Here is a 22379-nt window from a genome sequence, read left to right as displayed (position 1 = left end):
GAGCATTTGATTGCTTTAGTTTTCAGCCCAACCTCAAACCTTAGTTTGTGTGTTGAGGGGGAGGAATGTTACTTCCACATGCCATCAGACCAGGAGTGCTTCAGGAGGTCATTTTGTATGTATAGTCTACAAGCATTTTTTTGCATTAGTTTGCAGCCTACCCTAGTATCATTCGTAATAATTTTTTTCTGGAGAGAGAGAGAGAGGGAGAGTGGGGTGTGTTTGAGATGGGGGGCACAGAGGCAGCTGGTTGCAATTAGGGTCAAAGGTGACTCTTCACATTAGTCGTAAGACTAATAAGCTATGGAGTTTGATCGAAGGATATGCTTTTATTTTGAGAGGATATTGAGTTGAATAAATAAGAGCTCTGGATCCATTAATGCGATCCGGAGACCTAAAAGACCAAAAGAGAGTTTTGAAGGCACAAAAGAGCAGCTCTCTCATTGGAGCAATCTACTTAGCGGACTTGCCTCTTGTTTAAACTGAAGTTTCCCGAAGGTTGTGTCGACGTTAGGTAATCAAACTGCTCCAATCGGAGCCCGTATCCCATTAGGTTGCCCAAATACTAATCTGCCCCTTATTGGTTGAAAATTGGCAGAGATTCACTGGTTTCTTAAAAAAATCGAAAGCATTTTGTCACTTAATGAAATTCTTATGTATATTACATTCAAATTGTCTCTCTATATCCTTTATGGAATATGACCCGAGTTGAAAGCATTCCTTTGAAGTAATTCCATCACAATGTAAATGTTTCTTTAAGGGGAACAGGATTGGTGCGGGGGCTAATGCACTGGCTTCCCACCCAGAGGGCTCGGGTTCAAATCCCGGCGGTTTTGAATATTTTTCAGTGGTTTCCCTACTTAAATTACTTAGTGGAGATCACTTTGATTAAGTACACCGTCCGTCTGATGGGACGTTACACTGTTTGACCCCTTGGCGCCTTTTATATAGAGTAGTAGGCTAATGCCGACGCCGGGTTTCTCTCTCCACCCTTCATCCTTTCCTGTCCATTCTTAATGGTCTTGGCATCTGTCGGTCTCCTCCTGTAAATACTACTACCATATTTATTTAACGGAACTCTGGAGAGAGGAGAATAGACGATATTATTCTAGCAAATGTTGCAATAATCCTTTTATTTTTAAAAAAAAATAAAAAAAAACAGTTTTATCTCTAAGAAAAAGAGTGAGTTTGAACAAAGGACTGATGGTGATAATCTATGATATTTTAATCGTATTGTAAACTATTTTTTAAGCTCGGGGAAAAAAAGATTTAAACTTTTTAACAGATAGTTGTGTGTCTGTTGTGAATATTATTGTTTTAATCAATGAAATCATCAATCAATCAATGAGAGTTATAACCAATGCTTGTATCTCACTTAATCAGTTGAGTCGAGGGTCTTTTGATAAACATTGGCATTCAACCTGCAAATGGTATGCCAACCGTGGCTTAGTCTGTCCGCCGTGAGAGGAGAAATGTTGCATAACCGGGAAAACGTTTGCATATATGACTTGTAGAGAAATGTTACCATTCTCCAGTGATTCAATGGTGAATAGGTGTTTCGTTAATGGTGTCAGTTGGCTGGGAATTCAATTAATTTGAGGCAAATTCTTTAGTGAAGTGAGTTATTGCGTTTATTGCGCAAAGAAATAGGGAGAAATCAACTTAGTTTGATCTGCGTGAGATTAAGGCATGTAGTGATAAAACCCTTTGCGTCCTATTAGTGTTTTGCTGTGTATTTGTAAAGGTGAGAATCCCTTTATTGCGGTTGTTTTGCGCATAGCAAAGTTAATCTCAATGGAGGTGCTCTTCGTATCAGTGGCTGGAAGTAATCGTTTATAATTCGTCATTTATTACTTTGCCATTTCATTTCTTCACCATCTTCGTCGTCATTTTGTCCCGCCGGCCCTGGCGTGCACTGGGGTTACGTCGCGCCCCCCCCCCTGTCAAAACGATGAGAGGTCATGGGTTCATGCAGTTAAGCCTTTTGGTCGGGTGTTTATGGCAATCTTCATCTGTCCTCAGTCACTCTTTGTGGAGCGTGGATCAAAGGCCAAAAGTGCAGTCTTCGGATTATCACTCAACAAAGAAATGAACAGAAAGAAACCATCGCAGTTGGCCGAGACACTTGAGAAGCTTGAGGAAGAGTCAGTTGTTTCTCTAGGCAGAACAATGGAGTTGAGGTGTAAATGTTTGCACCTTGGTCGCAACAATGTGTCTGCCAGCCATCCATTGTTCTTGTTGATTGAACAATTTATTTATTTGAAGCGCCAATCGTTGCCACGGAATTAAAAAATGTACTTGAGGCATCGATTGTTCCTCTGGGTGAAACAATGTGTATATTTGTGGCAACAATTGTTCCTCCTTGTGTGCAATAATGCTTGTTAGACCATCCATTGCTCCTCTTGTTCCAACAATGTATGTATTTGTGACATCAGGTGTTGTCCTTGAAATAAACAAAGAATATTTATAATGCTGTAATTGTTATGCATGTTCTCAACAATGAATGTGAGGGGTTAATTGTTATGTGTTCCGTCAACAATGAATGAGAGGGATTAATTGTTATGCATGGTCTCAACAATGAACGTGAGGGATTAATTGTTATGTGTTCCGTCAACAATGAATGTGAGGGATTAATTGCTCTGCGTGGGCTCAACAATGAACGTGAGGGATTAATTGTTATGCATGGTCTCAACAATGAACCAGAGGGATTAATTGCTCTGCATGGGCTCAACAATGAACGTGAGGGATTAATTGCTCTGCGTGGTCTCAACAATGAACATGAGGGATTAATTGTTATGCATGGTCTCAACAATGAACGTGAGGGATTAATTGCTCTGCGTGGGCTCAACAATGAATGTGAGGGGTTAATTGTTATGCGTTGCATCAACAATGAACATGAGGGATTAATTGTTGTGCGTTGTCTCAACAATGAACATAACACGAGACAATAATGGTTCCTCTGAATGCAGCAATGCCAGCAAGGCATCGGTGGTTCCCTCCCCTAATGTTGTACCACCACTTTGCATAAGTCATCACTTGTTTCCCTTGCCTGTGCAACATTAATACAAGCAAGTTGCGTCAATCATTCCCCTTGATTGTACCAATCTCTTTTGAAGGGCCATCTCCGCGTAGTGTGCCTATTAACTGCATTGCTATTGCTGCGTCATCTGCTCCCGTCTCGTCATTCGCTTCCGTTTAGACTGACACGCGTCCTTTGTCCTTTGGCAGGTGTACAAGAAGAAGACGGAGGCGGCCAAGAAGGAGTACTTGAAGGCCCTGGCGCTGTACAGGGCGAGCCTGGTGTCGAAGGGTGCCAGTGAGTCGGAGGTGCTGTACCCTGGCTATCCCCCGTCGACGTCGTCGCCCTCTTCCCAGCAGCAGCACGTCCCGCAGCCACCCCCTCCCCCTCCACCCCCCTTCTACCCTCCCCCCTTCTCCTCACCCCCCTCCTCGTCCTCCTCCTCATCCCCTCCATCCCACGTCGCCACCAACAACAGCGGAGGTCAACTGAGCCCTCTCGCCAAGAAGCCCAACTTCCTGCACCAGGACCAACAGCAGGTGAGGACACCACTAGCAACACACTCCCCTGGCTCTTCTTCGTGTAAACGCAATCAAAAGAAAGAGTTTACCACCTCACCTCTTAACTCAGTACAATAGAGCAGGCATATATATGGCTCCTGGAGTCCTGGAATTGGCCAGGATTCAATATTAGGCATTAATTACCCTGCTCCAATTATATTTTCATCCCCCCTCCACCCCCATCACCTTCTACATTATTATTCCCACCCTTCTAACGCTTCCCATCCAAACCCGTCCCTTTGGAATTCTCTCCCCACCTTCCCCTTCCATCCATTGCTCCAGCCCATCATACTGTACTTGTTAATTCAATTAGCTTTCATCCGCAATGCCCTCTTTGTAACTTCATTTTAAAAAATCCTTCCATATTGTGGTTGATGTCCTTCTCCGCAAAATAGACGTTTGCGCATGGCATAACATCCTTGTTTGATGCAAATCTCTATTCTCCGAGGTTGGGGAAGTGGAAATAAGTCATCTAGGGACAGATCTGTCAAAGCCAGTTAGTTTTAAAGCGATTCGAAGCGCAATTTGTTGGTTTTTAAACGTGGAATACGCACCCAAGTGTGCGTTGGTGCGCATTTCTGATTGGAAAAGCACCGTCTCCAACAAATGCAGTTTTTTCATTGCAATTTCTTAAACTTCGCCACGTCAAGTAATGATGGGTAAATACTTCTCCCCTTTCTACTTTCCCCCTGGGATAAAAAAATAATTGCATTACATTCTAAACGCACCCTTGAATCACTGATTTTTTAACCAATTTCCATGAATTAACCAAATGAATACGAAAATACATATGCTAATCCAGTTTTTGGAGACATTTTTGTGTTTTCCCATTTGTTTGCGTGTCCTTGCGTTGTTTCTGTGCGTTCAGAGTGATTTGGGAGTGGTATATCTGATTGTGTGTGTGAGCACGGAAGTGTATTGACCCCACTTGCGCGTTGTTGTTTTTCCAGGCTATGATGCTGAGCTCCATGGCGCGCAATTCAATGCAACAGCAGAACGCAATGATGCCGACGCAGTATATGCAGCAGGTAAGTTTTGAGACGCAAAATCGAGTCTGAAATCATTAATTAAAACCACTTCATTTAATGTAAAAATTGTAATTGCATATTGTAATAATACTGATCGTCTCTCATTGCCAATTCCTCATTTGATAATGTAAAAAAATATTACCGTGCCGAAGTTTTGCGGTATGTTGGCACCAAATAATTCTAAGAAATTTCCCCCCCCCCCCCCCTCCCTCCCTTCCAGGACGGCATGGTACACCCTGGGTACCACATGGCACCAGGAGGTGGCAATCTCCTGCCGCCGGCATCGTCTCTGGCACCTCCGCAGTCTCCTTCGACGCCGAGCGGTGCCATGATGGCCACCAATTCGCCTCCACACATGCACCATCACCAAATTCACCACCCGCACCAAGTTAACAACCAGAGTACGCACCAGGTAAGGGTCGCGACCCCCAAAAATCCCATTCCTCTTAGTTTGTAGTGTCTCTTGCGCGTACAAACTGGGCTTTTTCAAATGCGCAAATGTCATCCGTGAGTAAAGATCTGTGTTTGTTATCTATTTCGTTTCGGTTTTTGTGGTCTGTTCGATAAATTTGCAAACTGAGGCCATTAAAACGTTACTTTGCTTTAAATTTAGAGTCTACGTCATCAGTTTTGTCCTTCCTTGTTCATAGTCCTCGCTCTCTTAATTCGTAGTATGCCTATCTATGCCTTCTCCTTCTTATTTATTCCATCTTCTGCTTCTTCCATTCATTTCCACTGTTTAATGTATATAAGTCATTCTCCCCTTTGGAAGTCTTCCTTCCTCAAAGGCAGTCCAGTTAAGAGGCTTTCAATCAGTTTCCTATCGTTGTTTCTTGCTCTATTCTGTCTCTTCCACACATTATCTTGTGCCCAAGTGATACGCAATGCCCCCAGTGATCACATTTTTAATTGTATTTTTATTGGGAATATACGATTAAAACTCCCAAAGGAGGAGAGATCTATTATTATAAGATTAATAAGGAGTACAGGGTTCGTCCGGAAAGTAAGTGTACTGACTCCTGGGCTGGGCGCGCCGCTCCAGGCGCACCCAGCACCGCTCTGACGGGCTGCAATTGGAGGGGGGTATGTTGGCAAGCGACACTGAAAAAGGCAGTCGGCTCTGAGCTGTGGTGTAGTGAGGAGCTCTGTTAACGCGAACCTCCACGCTCGACCCACGTCACGGAACGCGATGCCGAAGCAGCGTTATTCCATCAAATTTGCGGTAAAGCTTGGGAAATCGTCTACCGAAACTGTCGGTATGATTAACCAGGCTTACGGGGAGTCAGCCATGTCCAGAAACATGATCTTTCGGTGGCACAAGATGTTCGTGGAGGGCAGAGAAGTGGTCGACGACGAGTCTTCGAGAGGTTCCCGATGATGCCTTCGCGGGAGCGTTCCAGGAATGGGAACGCCGCTGGAACAAGTGTATCGACTCACAAGGGTCCTATTTTGAGGAATATTAGCTTAAGATATGTAAAAGTGTAATACATTTCTTTTCCTGAGCTCAGTACACTTATTTTCCGGACGAACCCTGTATGGTGATAAAAGGATCAATTGCGTTTGAATTCATTGCCCAGGAACAACTGCGTACAATCTAAATGCTCTCTGAATGGTTCAGCTGGTCAATTGCGTCCGTACAAGGTCTGTCTGAATGAATACGCAAACTTAGGTCGTTTATAAACTTTATCTCGCTTTAAATTTAAGTCTCCTACATCTTAGATTCTGATGTCCTTCCTTCTTATTCAAAGTACTTAGTACTGTGTAGAAGTACTCAATAGTACTCCATATTTGTAGTATAGCTCTATGCCTTCTTCTTATATTCTGTCTTCTTCTTCTTTTCATTTCTACTGTTTAGTAATGAAGGACCTTCCCCTTGGAAGTCCTCCTTCAATTAAGGGCCGTTATTAAGGCTTTTAATTAGTGTTCTATCGCCGTTTCATTGCTCTATTATTGTGTCTTCCACACATCTTGTGCCCAAGTAATACATACTTGTCCCTAATTATCACGTTTTCAATTGCATTTTCATTGGGAATATAGGAAAGAGTCACAAATGGGCAGAGATCTATTAAGATTAATAAGGAAAATAATGATCAAAGGATCAAGGTGAAAATTGAATTTTTTAATGCCAGAAACAACGGGGAACAATGACAGTGCCCTCTGGATGTGTTACAAGAGGCATTGATTGTGTCATTGGTGTGTCCATTGCTTAGAGTCGGTTAAAATATTAGCCTGTGTGTGTGCACTGTTCATTTTCCATTGAAATTCAGTTGACTATTCAGCTTAATATCATTCGGTTCAGAGTTTATTATAATGACTGATCTGATTAATTAATTTTCTATTGTCATTATTATTTCTTTGCTTTTTTTATTGTCCTACCTTCCACAAGTCATCTTGTGCCCTAGTAATATATATATATATATATGTCCGTAATTAACACATTTTCAATTAGCATTTTAATTTGGGAATATACGATGGAAAGGAAACAAACTATGCAAATTTCACTTGAATAGAGATTTATTCACGACCCGGGTTTCAAACACTTAATGTCATCTTCAGACCTGAAGATGACATTAAGTGTTTGAAACCCGGGTCGTGAATAAATCTCTATTCAAGTGAAATTTGCATAGTTTGTTTCCTTTCCATCATGGATAAATTTCACAGGGTTAACCCTAATACCGTTCGGTTTGTTGGGAATATACGATTTAAAGTCCCAAATAAGGCGAGATCTACCTCAACTGGATCTCCCATATTATAGACGAGTATAGCAGACATAATACAGCCTCTTCCCTCGGAAGTTCTCCTTCAAAGAAGACCCAACAGTTGATTTTAGGGCTTTTTTCAATTACTTCTCTATCTTAGTGTCTTCTTGGCTTTATTATTTATTATTCCGTCCCTTCTTCCACACATATCGTCTTTTGCCCAGTGATATATACAATGTCCCTTCCACATCACTTATTTCCAATTTGCATTTTATTTTGGGAATATATAGGTTGAAAAGTCCCAAAGGGAGGCGAGATCTATTTTAAGATTAATAAGGAGGAGGATTGCGATGAAAGGATCTAAGGTGATTTGAATTTTTTAATGCCAGAAACTGGAAGAGAACATATCAATGCTCGCTGAATTATGTACAGCAGATGCACTGATGGTATCATTGGTGTGTCATCATGGATTCATGTCCATTGCCTTGAGTCGGTTTATAATATTAGTGTGTGTGGGCAGTGTTGAGTTTCCATTGAAATTCAGTTCACTGTTCAGCTAATATCATTCGGATCACAGTTATTATAATGACTGATCTGATCAGTAAGGAAGGACAATGGACCATTGCACACACGATCAATGTTGTACCAACGTCAAAACAGAGGAGGTTGGATAGAAGGTCTTAGAAAAACATCTTGTCATGACATCAGCAGTTAATAGCCTTTCTCAATTAGTTTTCTATTGTCATTATTTCTTTGCTTTTTCATTCTCGTACCTTCCAAACAACATCTTGTGCCCAAGTAATGTGTATACATATGTCCCTAATCATCACATTTTTAATTCGCATTTTATTTTGGGAATATATATTGGATTAAAGTCGCAAAAAGACCCAGATCTATCGTAAGAATAATAAAGATGAGGTTTGAGATCATCTTAGGATCAATGGTGATTTGAATTCATTGCCAGGAGACAATGGCGGACAATGACAGTGCCCTCTGAATGTGTTACAGGAAGCATTGATTGTGTCATTGCTGTGTCATCAAGTATCTATGCCCATGTCCATTGCCTTGAGTCCGTTTATAATATTAGTCTGTGTGTGGGCAGTGTTGAGTTTCCATTGAAATTGTTCACTGTTCAGCTAATATCATTCGGATCAGGGTTTACTATAATGACTGATCTGATCAATAAGAAGAAGGACAAGGGACCATTGCACACACGATCAATGTTGTATCAACGTCAAACAACGCAGGTCGATCTTAGAAGTTCTTAAAAAAGAGACCTTGCATCTTAATCTGTCTATGCCATGTCTTGTCTCCGGCCATCTTTCTAATAAAACGCTCATTAATCCACTTGGGAAAAGGAATGTCATCTCTTCTTCTAGTCAGAGCATTATTATCAACCGTTGCTAAACAGTACATTTCAATTTAATTTCTTACGATAATTATTACCACTGTACTTCACCATCGAAGTGCTTGGTATGTTGCACCGTTGCTCCATTGATTTCATTATCAATTTCCGTTTATTCGACGACAAACAGTAGTAAAACAAGGACAACTGGAACTATAACATAACTGGCCTACCATACGCACAGATGGATTAGCGACCAAGCACAAAGACAGCTCCGCATTGGGGTTACTCTGGCAACTAACGTCGCTTGTAGTTTGGGCTATAGTATGCGTAATGGCCCCCAGATGCCCCAGTTCGCGCATTTATCGGTCAGACCACGTATAAACTGGTTTTCCTCAGCGCAACGCAAGTCAGTACGGCATTTGAAGACCTTGCGTTTCAATGGAAGAGTGTATAACCTTTCAAAAGACGCGACCAAATCTCGTTTCCTCCATCAAAGTCCATTCGTATCCACGCAAAACATAAAAAAAAAATTTCAAAACAAGCCCAAAAAATACAACCGGTTCATTTTAGCGGTCGAAGAAAAGATTTTCCTTCGTTGCGTGTACAACGCAAGCATTGCCTTCTCTTGCGCAGGATGACAACGGTGCCTCGATGGGCGGACAGATGGTATCCGGCGGAAACGCCGGTGGCATGTCTCCGTCTGCCGGACAACAGGGCAACGGGCAACAACAAGCGTCGGCACAGCAACAACCCGCGCCGCAGAACAACGGTCAGCAGCAGCAACCGCCTCAGGGCGGCAGTGGGGGTGGAATGGAAGGCGGCGGAGGCGTACCGCAATCGCCCAACGCCTGCATCCGAGTCGGCTGCCCAAACCAGGCCGTGCCGAACTCCGAGTGGGAGGATGAATACTGCAGTAACGAGTGCGTCGTGTCCCATTGCAGGTACGCAAGCGCAATGGCATCGTCTGTGCGCAATACAAGATACATTAGACTGTGATTTTCCTTGTATTTACTTTGTCCAAGTCTGTAGATTGGTTGTATGTTTGGTATATTGGGTCGTTTCGGCATATCAAAGACCATTTGTAAGTCATGCGCCGCAAGGTCAAACAACACGCAGACCCAAATCATCTGCTATGTCCAACGATTCTGTCCGCAAGGTGAAATTTGCATTTAAACTCGGAAGTGGTCAACTTTGACGCAATGCCCCTTAACTTCACGTAGACCTATACGTTTTGCACAAGGAGAATTACTCTCGGATGCACAAGCGCAACCGTCTCCATAGTAATGCAACCTGGTTGAAATTTATAAAAAATACTGGAATGAGTGTGTTTCTAATTTCAGCTTTTTGAAAGTAGTAGTAGTACTATTAGAAGATTGCGAATTACCAATTACACTTGCGCAATGCAGTCTGTGCGCACTTTGGCATCCGTTAGATGATTAACCGTGATATTCCTTGTATTTATTTACTTTGTCCAAGTCCTTGGATGGATCGTACGTTTCTCTGAAGCAATAGTTGTGTATGTTGAGGTAGAGTTTGACGTGAGGTAGGGTATGAAAAGGACCGATTCGTAGCATTCGTACGATGAGGAACGAGTCTGGCGATGGAAAACTTTATTGTGAGATGAGGCTTAGTTTCCCAAATTAGTTAACGGAGGAGTGAATCATGGGAGGGGTGTCGAAAGCAACAAAAGAAACTATCAATACAGGAACTGTTGATAAGTAAAGGAAGGAGGAAGCTATTGGATTAATGGACAAGATGATTAGAAAGATAAGGTGGGAGAAGGAAATGGAAGAAGATGCAAGCTCAAAGTTAAGGAAGTACAAAGAGTTAAAAAAATAAATTGAGGCGGGCAACAAATAAAGCAAAAGAAGCATGGTGGAAGACGCAGTGCGGGGATATAAAAAGTCTGCGGAGTAAGGAGTCTGGTGATTGAAGACTTTGTTATGAGGTGAACTTATTTCCCAAATTAGTTAACGGAGGACTGCATCTTGTGAGGGTTGTCGAAAGCCATAAAAGAAAATATCTGTACAGGAACTGTTGATAAGTAAAAGGAGGAGGAAGCTATCGCATTTATGGACGAGATGATTAGAAAGATAAGGTGGGGGAAGGAAATGGAAGAACTTGTGAGCTCAGAGTTAAGGAAGTACAAAGAATTAAAAAAATAAATTGAGGCGTGCAAGAAATAAAGCAAAGGAAGCATAATGAATAACTGATCGTAGCACTTTTCCACTTGATAGAAATTTTGTATATTTACGACCGGGTTTCGATGTATTACATCATCATCAGGTGACCAAGTCAAGTTGTGTTCAAGCTTATATACCTTCCGGAAGGGGTGGAGAGGGGGAGGAAGGGGGTGAAGGGAAAGACAAGGGTGAAATTTACAGGAAATAGCGGAAACAGCGTATTGATCTTGTTAAAAAACACACACAGTATATATAGTCTTTAGGTTCAATACGCTGTTTCCGTTATTTCTCGTTTCCTACCACGTCCTCTCCACCCCTTCTGGAAGGTATATAAGCTTGAACGTATATAAGCTTGAATGTATATAAGCTTGAACGTTATTCATTATGTTCGACTTCCACCACATCAGGCCTGAAGCTACTCAAAGGAAGCAATGGTGGAATGAGACAATGGATGGAACGTATGTTTCTCTGAATCAATAGTCGTGTGTATTGTTTGACGTGAGGTAGGGTATGAAAAGGACAGATTCGTAGCATTCGTAAGATGAGGAAGGAGTCTGGCAATTGAAGACTTAGAATTGAGAAGAGTCTTATTTCCCGAATTAGTTAACAGAGGAGTGAATCATGGGAGGGTGTCGAAAGCCACAAAAGAATCTATCAATACAGGAACTGTTGATAAGTAAAAGGACGAGGAAGCTATTGGATTTATGGACGAGATGATTAGAAAGATAAGGTGGGAGAGGGAAATGGAAGAATATGCAAGCTCAGAGTTAAGGAAGTACAAAGAATTAAAAAAATAAATTGAGGCGGGCAACAAATAAAGCAAAAGAAGCATGGTGGAAGACGCAGTGCGAGGATATGGGAAGTCTGCAGAGGAAGGGTGAAATCGGTGCGCTGTATAGCAAAGTTAAATCGTTATCGGGAAGTAAGAAAGGAAGAGCTATGCTAACAGTTAGAGATAAGGCAGGGAAGGTAATAGTTGACGCAGGAAAGATCCAAGAGAGATGGAATGAATATATATTGAAGAACTGTATAGTAAAGAGCTTAGACCCAAAAAATTGCAATAATGGGCTTCTGATAAAAAGATCCCATCCCATTTCTACTCTTGCCAGTTCAATAAGGATAGATTTGTGCCCATAAACATAACAGAATATAGCATAGTTGTCACTCTAAGAGAATAGCTCGTATGTCGAATACGTGTGGGAAATGTCTGTGGAACTGTATTGGAGAAATTTGATTAAAACAAGTTAATATTGGGCAAAATATATTCAGAAAAACTGCATTTCCCAAAAGTCATTGTGGTTCACTGTTACTTTTTCCTATGATTGATTTCACTGTGCTTAGAAATTAATTTTGATGTAGAATGCATTTACCGTTGGAATACCTTGATACAAAAATCTGTAGAAGATTCTGCTGGTTTGTTGGAAAGCATTTTCATTAGTAATTCATGTATAAACTTCATTAAATGAATGGTGTATCTACTTTATAAACCAACAAAGTTAGACATGGAAAAGGAACATGACGTAGAGGAGAATAGCTTAGTGTTTCATGGCATACTCTTTGATGACGAGATAGAAACTCAATAAGGCTGTGGGGGTGGATAACATTTCAGCGGAACTATTGAAATGTTTAGGGAAATGTGGGATTCTAAGAGGTTATATGGGCTGATTCGTAGTATTTATGAGGAGGGAATCTGGCCAGAAGACTTTGTGAGATCAGTTTTAGTTCCTATATTCCTATTAAAAAGGTAAAGGCTACATCATGTGAGGATTACAGGACAATTAGTTTGATATCCCACGCAGCTAAAGTTGTTCTCAGGATCATAAACAAAAGGATGAAAAGAGTAGGGTAAATGATTAATACTTAGGGGATGATCAGTTTATGGGTTTAGGAAGGGGAGAGGTTCGCATGTGATGCAATTGCAGTAATAATATGATTATTAATCGAAAGTTATATAGAACACAACCAGGAGATGTATTTGCCTGTTTCGTATGATTATAGAAAAGCCATTTGATAGAGTGAATTGGGAAAAACTAATGAGTATATTGCAGAAAACAGGAATAGATTGGATTTGGGACAGGAGACTAATCGTAATTATAACTTATTAATGTAAATTAGGTGTGGTTGAGGGATCAGATGGGCGGTGTTAGGAAGAGGAGTATGGCATGGGGTGTCCATTATCACCTGTGTTGTTCAATACATGTAAGTACGTGTGGAGGAAATGATTGAAGAGAAAAAGCATTATGGGAATAAGAACTGGAGAGATATGAATGAAAGTCGGTAGGGAAATCATTAATAGATTCAGTTAGGTTAGATCGGATGACCATTCTCTTGTTTTTCTGTAAACCGTCAGGTTTACAGAGGCCCAACCTTATACAGTAGTTTTAGCAAGTCGATCAGTAAATGGTTTTCTAACATTTCTAAGTGAATTTAATGTTTGATTTATCTAAGTAGGCTGCAAGGCACTGGTGTATGGCAGGTGGTGAATATGTACCAGACTAATTTTGATCCGAATATGACACTACCGCATTTGGACAATGTTATTCCCATCCCTTATCAGTTGTGGGAGAAATTACATCTTAAATCTATCTGTTCTGCACTTAATATCTCTAATTTTATTGATACGATCTCTCATACGGTAGTACGATGGGGGTAATAACACATTTTCAATGACATTACCGCTGAAGAGACGTCCATATTTCCAATTTAAGCGGGTGAAATGCAATCTGTAATGTTTAAAATTCACCCTAAATGATTAATCAATAGCCTAGCTGCTCTAATAATAGGTTTGAGACGCTACTAAGTTTATCATTACAACACTTTCACAATTCTAAATGCTCCCATCTACACTGCAATCGCGATTCAATTCCCCAATCACTTATCCTAATCCGTGAGGATCCCATTTACAATATTTACTTCTAGCATATTATTCTATAAATGAGGCCTTAACCAACGACAGATAACATTTCTCTCCCTATTTGACCTTTTCATCACACATTCACATCAAAGTACTCCTCTAATAAATCCCAATTTTTTGTTATATCTTGTCCACCACATATTCCCCCCCACCCAAATAGTATAATACAGGGTCGCACCCAATAGTGGTAGGACTAATTTTTTTACAAGGATTTCATTGATATACTTACATCGACTAAATAATCTTCAAAGTATGCTCCTTGAGCTGCTACACACTTAGTAAAACGTTGCTCCCATTCCCCGTACGCCCGCTGGAAATTTTCTTTGGGGATTCCGTTGATGACCCTCGTCGAAGCCTCTTGAACGGCCTTTATCGAGTCAAAACGTCGTCCCTTGAGCTGTCTTTTCACCAGGGGGAAGAAGAAGAAGTCCGGTGGTGCCAGATCGGGAGAATAGGGCGGGTGCGGAAACGTGGCAACGCCGTATTTGGCCAGGAGATGTCGGTCGACACTCGGAATTTTCGGCACCATCTTGGCGCACACCTTGCGGTTGGCCAAATCCTGTGAAATAATGTGTTGGACGTTGGATGCAGACAGACCCAACTGGTCTGCAATTTTTTCTGGACTGGTTAAGCCTCGGTCTGTGTTCAGCAGTGTCCTCACTCTGTCCACATTCACGTCGGTTCTTGCCGTCAGGAGCGATGGTCGTCTTCAACGAGCTCCCTACCCTCTTTAAACAACTTGTGCCACTCAAATACTGTGGAACGGCTTAAGGCAGTGTCCCCATAAGCCTGCTTGATCATTTGTTGGATCTCAGTTGCCGTCTTCCCGAGTTTCGCACAAAACTTCACGGAATAACGTTGCTCTAAATTCAGATTCATTTTGTTTTTCGACGCGGACAATAAACTTGCTTCACTAAAAACGGTGTCCTCACTCAACGACAGCCCGCAGGCGATTGAGGTCAGTGTCGGTCTGTTGCTAAGAGCCCCCTCCACCTTACCCTGCCAGGCAGACCCCCCTCCACCCCTCCGTTCGCGCCAGAGAAAATCAGTCCTACCACTTTTGGGTGCGACCCTGTATTACGTGTTTTACTTCAGGGGAGGTTCTGATTGATAGTAATCAAGCCTTCAAGTGCTTGTGTTTAATTGAGTCTACACATTCCATTTCGGTGTTCCCGTTGAAGTAGGCGTTCTGTGTGGGAATTCCTTTTCTTCCTAAAATGTACGATCCCTGCACTTAATTCAAGTCTAATTCCAATTGCCATTTGTTCCACCAGTGACGTGTGATAGGTTTGAGGTCACCTGACCAAGTTGCTGTGTCCTACAGATCACCGATATCATGGTAAACCACTGAAGCTTCGGAAAATAAATGTTATATCTTAATAGTGACCACCAGAATCATAGTCTTTTAAGATAAACTAGGAGCGTTCCTGTTTACATCATTTGTGTGTGAATATAAGTGCCTTTTTTCAATTGTATAGTTCGATGTGAAGTCATAACTAAGGTTTTTTATTGAAACACCGATTGATGAGTACATAGGTAACTTCCTGCTTCAGAACGTGAAAGTCTTTTATCAAATCTAATGCTTAGTGATTGCGAATTGCGCTGAAATATTGTTATTAGGTAATCTACCGGTTAAGGTAGGTTTTTGGATGGATGTAATTACTAATTAAATAATTTGTGACCCCTAGCAAAACACAACATCCTACTCTACATCAGGTCCCTCTTCATCTCTGAGTACTTTCTTCCTCCCTTCATCCCCTATCCAAGACATCCCTATCCCCTATTCTTACTCTTTCCTCATTCGCCATTAACATTCTCCTCTCTATTACAGTCTTCTTCAACATCCCACTACTGCCAATCAATATCCCCTTCATTCACTTTTCCTGCCTCCATTGGATTTCTCCCAACAAACCCCTCTCTTCGCCTCTCACCACACCAAGTACTTCCTCGTTTGTTTTCTTCTCTGTCCATTTCACCTTCTCCATTCTTCTCCACACACCCACATATCTACAATAGCCCTCATTAATATGTTATTATTAGGTAATCTACCGGCTAAGGTAGGTTTTTGGATAGACACAGCTACTAAATAAATATTCTGTGACCCCTAGCAAAGTCCAGTATCCTACTCTAAATCAGGTCGCTCTTATCTCTGAGTACTTTCTTCCTCCTGGCCAACATCCCTATCCCCTGTTCCTTCCCTTTCCTCGTTTGCCCTCAACATTCTCCCCTCTATTACAGTCTTCAACATCCCACTATTGCCGGTCAATACCCCCTTCATCCATTCTTCATCTGCCTCCTTAATAATATCTCCCAACAAACCCCTCTCTTTGCCTTTCACCATACCAAGTACTTCCTCGTTTGTTTTCCTTCTTGCGGTCCATTTCACCTTCTCCATTTTTCTCCACACACCCATAAATCTACAATAGCCCTCATTAATATGTTATTATTAGGTAATCTACCGGTCAAGGTAGGTTTTTGGATGGACATAATTACTAATTAAATAATTTGTGACCCCTAGCAAAACACAACATCCCACTCTATATCAGGTCCCTCTTCATCTCGGAGTACTTCCCTCCTCCCTTCATCCCCTATCCTGTTCCTTCCCTTTCCTCGTTTGCCTAACATTCTCCCCTCTATCACAGTCTTCAACATCCCACTATTGCCTATCAATACCCCCTTCATCCACTTTTCCTGCCTCCTCCTTAGTAATATCTCCCAACAAACCCCTCTCTTCGCCTTTCACCACACCAAGTTATACTTCCTCATCTGTTTTCCTTCTTTCGGTCCATTTCAGCATCTCCATTCTTCATCCCACACACCCATATATGAAACGAAACCGTCTACATGCCATATAAATGTTTCAAATTTTATGAAAACATAAGTACGGACATTGAAAGTACACGGTTCGACTCTTTCCCTTTGCCGACGGACCAATTGGAATATTGTTTTTTTTTTAATTTTTATTACGTCCTGTATTTGCGATCTATTTAATCATCGAGAGGCAGCTTAACTTCTTCAGGTTATATTCTACAGGTAATATCGTTCACTCTTCAGGTATATTCTTCTTCAGAACTTCTTCAGGTAACATTTAATAAGTCTAAAGTGCTTGCAATTCTTCAGGAGTCTTCGTGTGGATTGTTTGGTTGGTCAATTGAACGCAAATTAGCCCTCATTTGCGCAGTTATAAATCTTTTAAGCTTGGAATCCACGCACTATCTTTCTCTCTCTCGCTGTTGTCTCTCCTCTTGTTGGTTTGAAGAGTATCGGGAGATACATAGATGTTTTATTTCCATAGTTATTGCTGCGTACGCTGAATCTCTCAAAATTCTTGTTGTTGCCTCTGTCATTATTTGCGCATTTCTCATTCCGTCGAGAGTAAAATGGTTTTGCAATTGTAAATAAATGAAGAGATGTTTTGCAAATGCTCTTCGATACTTAAATGTGCGAATCCATCAACGCAACAGATGTAACCGAGAGTGTGTTTAACGCAAATATCAACGCACAGAATAAATCAATCGAAGATGGGCATTGCGTAAATGTGTCAATGGACTTTAATTTTCTTGAATTTGGTCAAAGTATTGCGGCGCAAGTGAACACATCTGAACTTGGGAGATCGGACAAGCGTACGATATCCTTGCGTTGGGGCACTTGCGCAAAAGGATTCTCTTGTGGACGTTTTATGATGATTTCATTTTATCTACTGCAGAGTTAAAAATTAACTCAGTTGGCTTTACGCAAACGCAAAAGTGCTCCAGGACATTCTGTTCGTACATTGCGTTTCAAGATATGATGTATTCGTCACGCAAAGAAGTACTGTTGTGTGTATGTTTAATCTCTCAACAATAATTCTTGCGCAATGCTTGTTTGCACTGTTTTTGTTGTTTTTCCATTCCTTTTTTTGTTCTTGTCGTAAGATGTGCGCACTGTGTATTTTATAACATGGTATTATTTTGCGCATGCTACGCAAGAACGCAAGTTTCTCTCTTTTACGAATGTCCACCCGCCAAACCCATAACCGTAAACTAATATCTCCATTTTTGCGCTCTTTTTTTTGCGCGTTCCAGGGACGTCTTCAGCTCGTGGGTGGCCTCCAACCAGGGCTCTGCGCAGTCGTACAACGCGGTGAAGTAAGCGCAAATGGGGCTGTCCGCCAAGGGGCGTTGACGAGCTGTGCGCACGGGCACCCCTGGTGAGAGAGCATCAAAAGCCCTGCGCGTCGTTTGCGTTTTATGTCATCCGGGATCACGCAGGGTTTTGTCTTCTATTGCATTGCGGAGGGAATGATGGGAAGTGTGTGTGATGTGCGTATGCACGTGTTCGATTGTTACAGAGGACTCCAGACGCAACAAGTACGCAGGGCAGAAGACCAGTGCAACAGTTGTTGGTGCATTGACGGCGTTACGCAAGTTTGGGACTTGATGAATGTTGCGCATCGCTCCTTGCGTTGTTCGGTATTGGTTTTTGTTTCTAATTGTTTTGCGTCGTTGTTTGGAATCGTGTTCCCCAATGTTGCGTTGTTCGAGACCTGTTGCGGATCATTTTTTTGAGACCCGGAGGATGACTTAAGAGTATGGAGAGCCAAGAACAAGATGGGACGCCACCCTGCCCTCCCATTATGAGGTGGTTGCGCATTGTGCGTTTGTGTTCTGACATTGCGTTCATTTTATGTTCGTTCCCATATTGTTTCGTCTGGTGCGCGGCGTTTGAAGGCAGTGCTTCCCTAATTCCTCATTTCTCCAAACGGACAACAAGCCATTGTTTTTGTATGACGCAAGGTTACGAGTGTATTCAATTGGACATTGATTGAAATATGATGACCTTTTGACCTGATCGACCACGTTGAAAAAAGAAAAGAAATTGAGCTTCCTGTGATGATTGATTGATTGCGCGAATCAATTATCAAGACTGCGTGTGTATAAAAAAACAAAAAAAAACTATTACTAGACAGGGTGTTGCACAATTGCGTACGTTGTATCTCTCATGGTTGGGTTCTTGCGCATTGTGACATTCTTTTGTTTCTCCCTCGCCCGTAGGGTCTTGTCTCTCCCGCAGTGCTAAGTGTGTGAACATCCGGACTTTCCACTTCGGTCCATGCCGCGGTTCTTGCCAAGTGTTTTCGGCATCAGATCTACCAATCTTGAGGTATACACAATATATATGCAGTGTTTCAGACGCAAAGGCAACTCTTTCGGGTGTCTATTCCTTGCGGCAAGATACAATGCTCTTTTTTGTGTCCGTCTTTCGAGATGACAATTCCAGACGTTTCCGCTCGGAATTATATATAAATATATGTATAAATCCGCGGTATTTCCTCGGTACGAAGACTTCGGTATGTTTCGGCTCTTAGTTGACCTAATAGTTCAGCTTTTATGAGTCGTTAAAAATCGAACCGTACGCAATAGAATGGGCATTGTTTTCTGACCTTGTAGCTTCTGCGGCATTTGCGAAGAATTCCGATTTGATTGGAACATGTTCACGTGAGAATTTGGTTTGTTTTCTGTGCCGTAGACCAAGGAAGGGCGTTTTGTGGTATGGTTTCACGGTAGGCTTTTGTGGAATCGGTATACTCTTGTTGCACGGTATAAGGGAAACAGTTTGAGAGGGAAAACAAAACCGTTTTGTGGTATTTCTATGGAATATCTGGTACGTTTCGGTTTTTTTTCGGTTGAAAGGGGTGGAATGCCGTGGTTTTATTTCTCGTACCAAGATTGTAAACTTTCCTCCCGCCCCCCCTCCGCCCCCCCTTCTTAAATGAATCTTTCTCTTGTCTGGTGTGCGTTTGGCGTTGCGTATTGGGGAAAGATGTTTATTTTTGTAGTTTTTGAGAGATTTGAATGTCGACGGTAGGAGGGAATTTAAATGGTGGATGATTGACGGAAGCGTGGTCTAGGAATCTCGTGTTTATGTCGGTATCGGACCGGTGTGTGCGGTTTGATTACGGTATCGTACCGTGTGGTTGTGGACCAATTTGAAAAAAAAATGAGAGAAAAGAATGTTGTTTTTTTTTCTTGGGGTGAGGAACGACATGTCACATGTTTTTGTGCTATGATTTGTTTGCGTGTTTGCGTATGTGTGCGCGCAAGAGAGACAGAGAGGGAGAGAGCTGGATATTGTTTTATTTTGTTGGATTTCGGAAGATTTTTCTTCTTCTTCCGATCGGGGGAGAAAGAAATGGAGGAAGTAAGTTTCGAAAAATGATGGAAATGCTAAAAAAACTGAATAGTATTATAAAAAAATATATGATTGAGAGTAGGACGTAGGTTTTTTTTTAATAAATAAAAAAATCGATTTAGGAGATATAAATATTGATAATGATGAAGATTGCGCGTTTTGTTGTTCTATTTTTTTTTTTTTTCCTTAAATAAGGGGGAGTGGGAGGAGGGAGGGTGGGAAGGAGAGGGAGAATTGTAAATGTACAGAGGAATTTACCTTTAAAAATAATTAAAATAATCCACATTAAATATTGTGACGTACAGGACGTCGCAAGTGATGGGAATGTGAAAAAAGTATTTTTTTTTTTGTCGTCAATTCATTTTTTTTTCCTCTCTCCGCACATTAATTAATTAATTAATTAAAAAAGAGAAAGAGTTAAGATTGGTGGGAGACGGGGAGGAGAGTGATTAGTCAAAAGAGAAATCATTTAATTAGTCTTTTAGTGGTTTTAATATAAAATATCGAATCGAAACGAAGTTTGAAGTAGATGAGTAGATTAAGTTATAGTTTGAACTGAACGATTATATAAAAAATGATATTTCCAAAAAAAAAATATACATAAATATATATATATATATATATAAACAAATAAATATGAATGAAAAAAAGAGAGCATATCAAAAGATTCGAATAATTTTTTTTTTATCCTGTAAAAAAAAAATTTTTTTTTTTGGCCGAGATGAAATATACGTAAAAAAAAAAGTTAACCTTGATATCCTCTGCTATGGTTTTTTTGTTCTTGTACAAACTCATTGCGTTTGTTGTTTTTCTCGTGTATATTTTCTTATGTTTTTTTTTTTTTTGGGTTATGCGTTGCCTTGTTGGGGGTGTCGGGACTTGCGTCAGTTACTTAGCAAAACCAGCACACTTGACGGGATATATAATAATGTCAACGTAATTAGATATGTATATATATATATATATACATATATATGTATATATATATACATATGTATGTATATATGTATATATATAAATATGTATGTGTGTATATATATATATATATATATATATATATATATATATATATATATATATACATACATACATACATACATATATGTATATATATATATGCATGCGCACACCATGTATTATTTCATTGTCCGATACTTTGATCGAGTCCAAAACTTTCAAATATGTCGGTAAAAATGTTAAACGTCGAGAGAATATTCTTAAGGTTGATACTAACATCACGGTTCCATTTTTGTGTGTGATATTGACGAATGATTTCCACTTATAATTAACTTCAAGCTGGCTATCGTGTGTGCTATCAGTGCCCTTTCAACCCACCAAATGCAAGCACCCTATCATAACCTATTCATAATCTACACTATCTTGCTCCTGTCGGTGTTCAATCATCCCCCTGACATCATCATCATCATCATCTCTTTACCATTGACCTCTCAATCCGAAATAATCACCCATCCATCAACTGATTGTCATCCAACCAGTTGCATTTTTGTTACCCTATCATTGCAATATAAATGCCCTATCAATACCCTATTATTTACCCAACATTTCACCCTATCATTACCCAATTATTTAACATATCATCACCCTACAATTCACCCTATCAATACTGTATTATTTACCCTATCATTAACCTAGAATTCACCCAATCATGACCCTACAATTAACCCTATCATCACCCTGTTATTTACCCCCAAATTCACCCTATCATTACCCTATTATTTACCCTACATTTCACCCTATCATCCCAATACAAGTGCCCTATCATCACCCTATTATTTACCCTATCATTTCCCTACAATTCAACCTATCCAGTACCCTATTATTTACCCTATCATCACCCTACAATTCATTCTATCATTACTGTATTATCTGCCCTATCATTAACCTAGAATTCACCCAATGAAGACCCTACAATTCACCCTATCATCACCCTGTTATTTACCCTCAAATTCACCCTATCATTACCCTATTATTTACCCTACAATTCATTCTATCATTACTGTATTATCTGCCTTATCATTAACCTAGAATTCACCCAATGAAGACCCTACAATTCACCCTAACATCACCATGTTATTTACCCTCAAATTCACCCTATCATTACCCTATCATTTACCCTATTATCACCCTACAATTCACCCTATCATTACTGTATTATCTGCCCTATCATTAACCTAGAATTCACCCAATGAAGACCCTACAAATCACCCTAACATCACCATGTTATTTACCCTCAAATTCACCCTATCATTACCCTATTATTTACCCTATTATCACCCTACAATTCACCCTATCATTACTGTATTATCTGCCCTATCATTAACCTAGAATTCACCCAATGAAGACCCTACAATTCACCCTATCATCACCCTGTTATTTACCCTCAAATTCACCCTATCATTACCCTATTATTTACCCTATCATCACCCTACAATTCAT

At 40.7% G+C, this 22379-nt stretch overlaps 1 protein-coding gene across 4 annotated transcripts in view; it reads left to right on the top strand.

Annotated features, from left to right (window-relative positions):
* Positions 1 to 19635, top strand: part of LOC139688598 (TOX high mobility group box family member 4-like) — a 245427-nt gene extending 225792 nt beyond the window's left edge. For all 4 annotated transcript variants that reach the window (XM_071586141.1, XM_071586143.1, XM_071586142.1 and 1 more), the window contains 5 exons: positions 3229 to 3558; positions 4530 to 4607; positions 4828 to 5019; positions 9288 to 9595; positions 17816 to 19635. In XM_071586141.1, the coding sequence (XP_071442242.1) occupies positions 3229 to 3558; positions 4530 to 4607; positions 4828 to 5019; positions 9288 to 9595; positions 17816 to 17882 (975 nt within the window). In that variant the 3' untranslated portion in view covers positions 17883 to 19635. The remainder of the gene's footprint in view (positions 1 to 3228; positions 3559 to 4529; positions 4608 to 4827; positions 5020 to 9287; positions 9596 to 17815) is intronic.
* The last annotated feature ends 2744 nt before the right edge of the window (positions 19636 to 22379 follow it).

Source organism: Hetaerina americana, unplaced genomic scaffold, assembly GCF_022747635.1.
Source record: "Hetaerina americana unplaced genomic scaffold, ioHetAmer1.1.p SCAF_205, whole genome shotgun sequence".
NCBI lineage: Eukaryota > Metazoa > Arthropoda > Insecta > Odonata > Calopterygidae > Hetaerina > Hetaerina americana.
This window is presented reverse-complemented; position numbering and strand designations above follow the sequence as displayed.